Source organism: Sceloporus undulatus, chromosome 1 (assembly GCF_019175285.1).
Source record: "Sceloporus undulatus isolate JIND9_A2432 ecotype Alabama chromosome 1, SceUnd_v1.1, whole genome shotgun sequence".
NCBI lineage: Eukaryota > Metazoa > Chordata > Lepidosauria > Squamata > Phrynosomatidae > Sceloporus > Sceloporus undulatus.
The window spans coordinates 319472864-319481927 of record NC_056522.1 but is presented as its reverse complement, the minus strand read 5'-3'; the positions used below and the strand labels follow the sequence as shown (position 1 = coordinate 319481927).

At 40.5% G+C, this 9064-nt stretch overlaps 2 protein-coding genes across 3 annotated transcripts in view; both read left to right on the top strand.

The window, feature by feature from the left end:
• The window catches only part of JMJD7 (jumonji domain containing 7), a 266369-nt gene that overhangs the window by 50717 nt on the left and 206588 nt on the right, over positions 1–9064 (top strand). The window lies entirely within an intron of this gene.
• LOC121930445 (MAX gene-associated protein-like) lies at positions 1555–4581 on the top strand. Its single transcript, XM_042466758.1, has 4 exons — positions 1555–2180; positions 2800–3045; positions 3441–3617; positions 3970–4581. The coding sequence occupies exons 1-4, from the start codon at positions 1961–1963 to the stop codon at positions 4152–4154; spliced, it is 828 nt and encodes a 275-aa protein (XP_042322692.1). The 5' UTR covers positions 1555–1960; the 3' UTR covers positions 4155–4581.

Below are 9064 nucleotides of genomic sequence, written 5' to 3'. Positions count from 1 at the left end.
CAAGTGAGAACACCCCCCTTTGTGGGAAGCCCTTTGAAGGTAGTCCTATGGCTACCTGTAATCTTCAGTTGCTATTTTGGAAGACTTTCTGATTTTAACCGTGACCACCAGTTGTGCGGTCTGTCTTTGTGCAGCCCAAAAGGATATAATCCTATTGACAATGAAGGCCTATGCCCTCTGTATTGAAGGCCAATACCTTTCGAACCTGTTCATTTACTACTCACTTTAAGAAGCACTGCAACAAAGCAGGCAGTCCTTTCTTCGTCTTTGTGCCTTTCGCCTTTCAGGCCTCACAAAAACTGTTTGTGAGACCTAAAAAGACACAAGACCCAAAGACGAAAAAGAACTACCTGTTTTGTCACAGTGCTTCTTGAAGTGGGTAGCACCAGCTAACCAAGGACCCTCTCAATTGATTTTGAGCCTATTCCACATAGGCCATTGTCATGTTTTCTACTTTCCTGGCAGGTGTGGTGTTTGAGGGGACACTATGACCTACAGACTGGACTTAAGGTCTTCACTGATACTGCTTTTGGGAGAACTCCTTCCTTCCAGTATATCTAGACCAGTGATGGTGAACCTTTTAGAGGCCAAGTGCCCAAACTGCAACCCAAAACCCACTTATTTATTGCAAAGTGCCATGTTCCTCTGGCTTTCTAGTAACAAACTCTGGCAAACTCTGTGCTGGGCGAAGGCACATGTGCCCACGGAGAGGGCTCTGAGTGCCACCTCTGGCACGCGTGCCATAGGTTCGCCATCACTGATCTGGACTGTATCATTGAAGTTTGACATCCGTACTGTGTTTTGATGTTTCAGGCTATTTCCATCCCTTGAAACTGCTTGTATGCTTTTATTGCCATGTATGGGTAGGGGTCATTATCTTCATGTTCAGGGTTTTAATGTCTTGCATTTCACTTAATGTTCAGTTAACTTTTGACTTGTTTGGAATGATACTTCGACCTCATACTTGTGTGGCTTGCTAGTCTCCCATTTGAGTGAGTCACAGACACCACTAAGAAAAGGGAAATTTTGTATGCTGGTAACTGTAGTTCTTCAACTGGTCATCTGTGAACTCACACAATTTCCCTCATCCTCAACTTGTCATGTCATATAAATGCTACGTCCTGACTGCCATGTGGATTGCTGCATTGGTGTACATGGAACTGACGGTTTCGACAGGAAGACATCTATATAGGGCTGCTGGAGGTGGGCAGGGCTGATGCAAAACACTTACATAACACTCTAGAAAGTTTCAAAAGATGCATCATGCAGATGCAGGAAAACCCATTTTAAAAAACTTTCCAATGTATATCAAGTAGGGAAGCAGTGCAAGCTGAGTCTCCCTCAAGCTAAAATTTGAGACTTTGTAGTTGTTGTTGTTGTTATTATTATTATTATTATTATTATTATTTGTATTCGTATTCTGCCTCTCCCTGTACTGGATCGAGGCGGGTAACAACAAACATAAGAACAATAAAAATAGAACACAACAAACCATCCCTATCTCCCTCCCACCTTAAAATAGCATTAAAAATAATAATTCCCAACTGGAGAGTGAACATTCGAAGGAGGTCAATTTGGGAATGCCTGCCAGAAGAGATCCATTTTTATTGCCTTCTTAAAGGCCTTCAAAGGTGTTATATGACGGATCTCTTCGAGCAGGTCATTCCAGACTTTTGGAGCAGCAACAGAAAATGTCCTCTGGGAAGTCGATACCAGTCTGGTTTTCTTGGACTGCAAGAGATTCTTCCCAGAGGACCTGAGAGTGCGGGAAGGATTGTATGGGAGGAGCCATTTTTGTAAAAAGTTACAATTTACCGTTCACATTATTTTTGCTTAGGATATGGCTTCAGTATTTTTTGAAGTATAGCTACTTGCTCTAAAGTATTTGAGATCATCTTCTTAGTGGAGGACACATAGTTTTAATTTGCAAATCTCTTTGCTAGAATGTTTTATTAAGTGGATGCAAATCTCTTTATCAGACTGTTTTATTAATTGTAAGCATATTTGTTTGTATGTGTGTTTGTGTATGCTCTGCTGGAATATAAAACTATATCTTGGTCCTTTTCAGGCCTTTGAAGAGATCCAGGGGCTAACAGATCAGGCAGATAAACTCAAAGGTCAGAAGAACTTGTTGATGCGCAAGCAAGACACCTTGATTCGTAAAATTTCTGCACTTTCAGGTGAGAAAGATTGACTAAAACTTGAAAAGAATTCTAAGCATTAAACATGAGTAGTTTCAAGTGGTGAAGCTGTGGGAGCTGAGGTCCTAGTAGAAGTATGAGAATTAGATTTTCAAATACGAAATGTTACTAAGATTGAAATTAGGTCCCAAGAAGAGACAGAGCCCTCCCTCCATGGCCAACTGTCATCATCCAGCCTGGAGGGAGTGAGGGGGCGGGTCCAACACCATCGGACCTGCCCTGAAGAGACAGAGCCCTCCCTCCACGGCCAACTGTCATCATCCAGCCTGGAGGGAGTGAGGGGGTGGGTAGGGGCTAATTTTGTATTGCAACTTTTACTGTACACCGCTATGATCATTGCGGAATAGTGGTCTATAAATAAAACATTATTATTATTATTATTATTATTATTATTATTATTATTATTAATTATGAATATAATGTGTGTGTGTCAGTGTCAGAAGTAGTGTAATTATTGTAATATACAATATTGCATTTTCTGGGTTGATGAGAGGGGAGAATTCCACACTATTTTGGCTAATTTGTGGGCTCTCATCATTTAGGGTTTTGTATGAATGTTGAATATGAAGGGAAACATGATTCCTATTTTTCTCACTAGGAAAGACCCAGGAAGTAGTCTTGAAGAAGCTGGAATACATTTATGCCAAACAGAAAGCAGTAGAAGAACAAAAAAAGAAGCAACATCAGCAAGCAGAACCTAAGACGATCTGTGAAAATATTGAAACTGCTAGACCATCTGTGGAAAAAAGTTCCTCTTCTCCTGTTAAAGAGATGAAACCAGTGATTGAACCTAATAAGCGTACAAAACCATTAATTCTTTCTAGGAAAGGAAACCATGTCACAGGTAAGCTAAATAAAAGCGGGTGTACTCAATCTAAGAAGGTTTAGAACACTGCATCTGACAGGTTTAATTTTAGGGTAGAGAAATACAACCAAAGAAGTAAAGTATGTATTATTCCAAAGGGTAAAATTTGTACAAAAATGTACCTAGAGTTTAATCACCACAAATTTCAGGGGGTGTTAAACGTTTTATTACACTAGGGATTTTTTCCCTTGGATTGCATTTCATTTAATACTTGCTGCTTGAAATTTGCATGGTGCGCGGAAACCATCCTAGTATGGAAAAACAACAGTAGTTACATTCTTGTATTCCAAGAAGGGAATGATGATGATACACACACACAATCTTTTTGATGTAGATATATATCTCAGCACTCCTTTGGTTTGGCTTCCTTGCAGGAGACACATCTTCTCATATGACATTAACAAATACTAGCCTAGTAATGACTTCTAACGGCCAGGTCCTTGCATTCAAGACTCCCCTAGTGCCAGGACAATTTGCTTCCCTGTCTTCAACACTTCTGCAAAGTGAACTCAAATCAGAAATTGACAGCACTAATGGGACAACACAGCCAGGTAGGGTTAAAAATGACTGAGGAAATTAAGTAGTCTAATTAATAATCTCATGTATTTCCATATGTTCCTTCACACCTCCAATTTCTAATCAATATATTTGAAATATAATATCTAATATAACAAAATATGTCATACAATCATCCCTCTGTATCCATGGATTCTGCATCACAGAGTCAACCATTCATGGTTTGAAAATACCCCTGACCCTCCAAACAAAATCGCAAATAGGAGATCTTGATTTTGCCATTTGATAGAAGATATCCCATTTTAGTATGCCATTGTATATAATGAAACTTGAGCATCCTGTCTCTTGACATTTCATCTGAATATTAATTATTTTCCCTTTGTTAAGGTATGGCTTCTGTGATGATCCAGTTACCAAGCTCAGCAGTACCGGTAGAAGTCAAAAACATTCTACCTACCTCTACACTTCCAATTACTCTGTCCTCTGTGGCTAGTAACACTGCCACTCCAGTAGTACAAAAAGCTCCAGAGCTCACTTCAGGTACGTTTTGCATAGTACACAGGAAATTTTAGATTGGGTTGGATTGGGTTTTGCTATATTTCAGGCTCAAATAAATATTGTGTCCCCATTGGGAAAATAGGTGCAGTTTGTAATGTCACTAGATCTTTGTTATTTAGTTTTGGGCTCTGCATTTCAAAGAAATGTTTTGACAGAATGAAAACATTCAAAGGAGAGCCTTCAAATAATCAGTTTGCACTGACAGTCACAATTATAGACAAGGTACAGAGTTTATGTCTGCTTCAAGATGTCTGTGGTTCACATAGTTAGGTCTTGTGCCTGGGGAGAGATACACACAGAACTTCTGGAGGTGAATAGCTTTTTGGCACTAGGACCAGCCACCAACATTGTCAAGTGCTTCAAAGCACACCTCACTCCTCAAGCAACAATGGCACGTTACACATGCGCCTAAAGTACGTACTAGGGTTGCCCGGGGGGTGTCTCTTTCAGACGCCCCCAACCCTAGTACGTACATGGTACGTACAAAATGGCAGCGCCCATTCTAGATGGGCACTGCCATTAGGACATCATGTACGTGCCACCTCCAAACCGGGCGGCGCAGACGTGACGTCCTCACAGTGTGTGAGGGCGGCTGGGACACGTTTTTAGCGGCCCCGGAAGGAGCTCCAAAACGGAGGTCCTTCTAGGATTTGCGTTGAAGGCTGCGCCAGCAATGCAAGGCAGAAAGGGGCCAAGCGGCCCCTTTCTCCTCCTCCCTGCCGCCATCGGGTGTCCTTGGGGCATGAAGCCCCAAGGACACCCCTTTCCAGGCCACGGGGAAGCGGCCTTTTGCTGCTTCCCCGCAGCCTGGACAGCGGCAGATTGGGGCCTCAGAGGCTGCCGCTGTGGCAGATGAGGCCCCAATCCGGCAGGGAAAGGGCCGGATACAGGCCGCCCCAAACAGGCGGTCTGTAACACGCCAATGTTAAGAACTTTTTTCATCTTTTGAGAAAGTGCTGAGTATTTTCCTTCAGAAAAAAAATCTGCAACATTTTTATTCATCTTGCTTGTATCTATTATTCAGTTTTATATTGAATTTTTGTATTAATTGTGTGCTTGATCATGCTATATGGCCTAGAAAGTCTTATTCAAGCACAATATTTCATGTAGGAGGAACATAGCACTTGTGGACAACCACATACTTTTTTGGGGGGTGGGGGAGTGTTTGTTTCATTTCTTTAATTTTGCCAGGAGGGGCTTGTAACTTTTGTGCATGTATCATTTAGCAAGGTTTCAGTAAGCCATGTATCTGATGCGGTCTCAAAGCTTTGGGTTCACTTTTGGAGGTGGCTTGACCAAGGTTAGGTAGCTTCACTAAGCAGATCAGGGGGTTCAAAATCACTCCTTGCTTAGAACTTACATATCAATCTGTAGGTGACTTTCACTTCAGATTCTGTATTACTGTGTCAATGACAATGATGGTACCAACTTTGGCAACTCTACTTTCAGTTTTAACTGTTTCAACATTAAAGCTCCCTTTATACTATATTGTAATACCATATTGACAGTAGAAGCTGTCGAACCAAAGTCATCAATGTGTCACTTTGTGACAGATGCTGACTGTTCATCACTCAGCAGTGAAACATGTTATTTCAGCTCCAGAAGTGAGGAGACTGGTTGCAGCAGTACATTTAGAAGATCCATATTTTGTCATCCCCATTTATCCACATCATATCAGATTCTTCCATTTTGCCTTAGAGTGTCATCTGTACCAATTCAAGGTACTAGCTCAAGGCTTTCAGATTGTCCACAGTGCCGAGTGTATTCATGAAATGCATAGCACATTAATCTGCAGTTTAATGTAAAGATTGATGAGAATTTAAACAGTGCTCAGAAATTGTCTTAATACAGAGAAATACTGAGGGTTACAGCTCAAGCAACCAGATGTCCTTAACATCAGTGGTCAAAGCCAGGAGTGGGCAGAGTGCAGTTCGGAGGCAACAACACAGCTCTTAAATCTGTTATTACACTCATTTACCATTTGAAAATCTCTGGACTGCCCATTTTTCTGGTAAAAGAGGAGTGGATTGTCTCTACCAAAAACCTGTAGGAGTGGTGAACTTCTTTTAGATATTCATTTCATTTCATTTTATGCCACCTTTCCCCAGAAAAGGACATTTTAAAAAACACTTTAAAAACTCATTATTCAGACAGCATCTGAAGGTGACAGAGTGAGTGAGAGGGACTCTCTGCACACACTAGACTAGAGCTAGGGCTCATATTTATATCTTGTTTCATAGCGTCAGGGGATACTTGCTGCTAATGCATTGTGTAGCAAAGGCGGTTTTCCTGTGGGACTGACAAAAGGGATTGGGAATGGCTAAGGGCTTTAACTCCAGAGTGACAAAATTGGATTTGAGACAGTCGCTGGACAGCCAGACAAGGGCAATGTCACAGCCCGGAGTGAGGTGGCGGTATGGTCCTTGATTGTTTTGTTATGTGACTCACTTAGTCTCCATTAAGAAAGGAATTGTGAGCTGGCAGGCAGGGTTTGAAGTAGATCAGCAAACTCAATCAGCATTTATTTTAGTGCCATCTAGGTCTCCAACATGTCCTTAGGTCAGTGTGAACCCTTACCTAGGTTCCACAGGTTATTGTGACCTCTCAAAAACATGCCCGATGATATTAATTATGAAATTAAATTAGATACTATTTATGAAAGCTTCATCTCCTGTGCAATGGGTTTAGGATAACCTAACATTGTCCTGACTGATACCATCTTATTAGTAAAGGTTGTGTTAGCATTTCATTTTTCTCAAGAGAAAATTTATCTACCTTTTACTCTAATCTGTTTGGCACACTCACTGCACTCTTTGGACATTTGGTAAACTTCTGTATGAGCTGCATTACCATCCGTGGTGATGCAGTGGTTAAATGCTGGTACTGCATCCACAACATTGTGAGTTCGATCCCAGCTTTCCATCCTTTCATAGGTTGGTAAAATGAGTACCCAGCTTGTTGGGACAATTGGCTTACAGATAGTAAACCACTTAGAGAGTGCTGAGTTCACTATTAAGCACTGTAGAAATGTAAATGCTATTTCTGTGCTATAGTGAGAATGCTAATGCTCATTACCCATTTGTGTGATGACAGAAGCCATGACCAAAAAAAATGGTTGTCTGTAATTAAGGTTCTGTTAAGAGACAGCTAAGTTTGCACAATCCACCCTAGCCCTCCTCCTAAGTAGCACTATTGGTGGCTTACTGCCTGCTACTCTCCCATGTGTCCCAATAATCGGCGTGGTACCCTGAGACTTGTACTATAAACAAGGCAGGTGAACTTATGCTGCCAAAATCACAGTTGTCTACACAAATTATAAAGAGTATCGCTGCATGATTGATATGATGACGACCCTAAGCAACACGCTTGTATAGGTAATCAAACCTGTTGTTATTAGAACAGTATCCAGAGAGGATTATAGAAACTGCACACCATTTACTTTGTATCATTTAGGGTATAGTGATATGAAACGCAATATTAAAAGCAAAGTTGATGAAACTTATGGAAGAATTCTTAATCAGAAAAAAAGAATAAGAAATACAGCTTCTGCAGAGGGGAAACTTTGCCTTATACCAACATTTTGAATTCTTTTAGGTGTCAGAAAAGCCATCGGATAAGAAATGATCCAATGTCAGGCCCATTCCAAACGAGGCTGTTTGATAAGGAACTGAGTAAAACCTAGCAATATCTAGGAAAGAAGATGGTTTTCTTGTATCTGTTAGATTATTTAACCCTTCCTTGCAGCGTTCCCAGAAATATACTAATTATGGTGGATCCTTACCTTATGCAGGGATCCATCCCAGGACACACACATACCACACCCGACATAAGGCTAAAAACCCCCATAATTTTGGGCTAAATTTAGTCTCAAGTCCCATTGAATATAAGGGGGCCTGCGATAACACCAGAGCGCATGTGCTATTCCATTGTATTGTCGTGCAGCTTCAGTGTAAGCTTGACAAGCCGCGTCTATAGCGTTGACTGCATTAATAGCGCAGGTGGCCACTGTACCTATTGTGTGGAAACGAGTATGCTGAACATGATTTAACTTGTTAGTCATGCACTTAACCATTCTTTAATGAGATGGGGGTGGTTCTACTACTAGGAGAAATATTTGCGCTGGCTAATTTTCAATCTAGTTAAAAGGATGCTTTAAAATAAAAAGGACTTATTTTGTCTACTCTGCTAATGTTTTATAGGGAAAATGGTGTTCTTAATCACATGTAGTTGTTCAAGGGCCCATGGGTTCAGTGGTAAAGCAATCACTTTCCTTGGACAAATCTCAGATTCAAGTCAATTGCCCCTCTCTAATTAATATAGGTATCAGGTTTAAGAATAAATACTTAGGGAACTGGCTTGCCAGTTCCGAGAAGAAAATGTTGGTAAATAGACACAATAGGATTTTAAATATTATGAGTGACTCTTGTCCCAATTGTTTTTGGTTGTTTTTATTAATTTTTAAACTTAAAAAAATAATCATCAGCCTGTGACTCATGTGGCATGAGGTTTACCTCTTTTCCTGTTTTTTTGTTTTTTGGGATTGAGTTAAGCTCATTTTTTTTTTCTGTGCCTTTGAATAACTATACTGCCTATCAGAAACAAATACAGAAAAATGAGGATCTTCATCGTTCACCCACGATAGGACGCTATAATTTAACTGTTAATATCTACTGCAGTGATAGACTAGTTTGGAAAGAGCAAACTGAAAGTGAAGGACAGTTTGCCAGTTCTTGTCCACCAATATTCTAAACAGATTTTTATTTCCTTGTTTCCAGAAAGCGAAGAACTCATTCATGGATGCCCTAGAATAGTAAAATGTGACATCACTATGCTACTAGAAGAAGAATGCAAATTTTAACCTGATAATAGATGAAAGAATTCCATGTGTAACCCTGCATTGCTAATTCCTCATTCTCAGGAATCA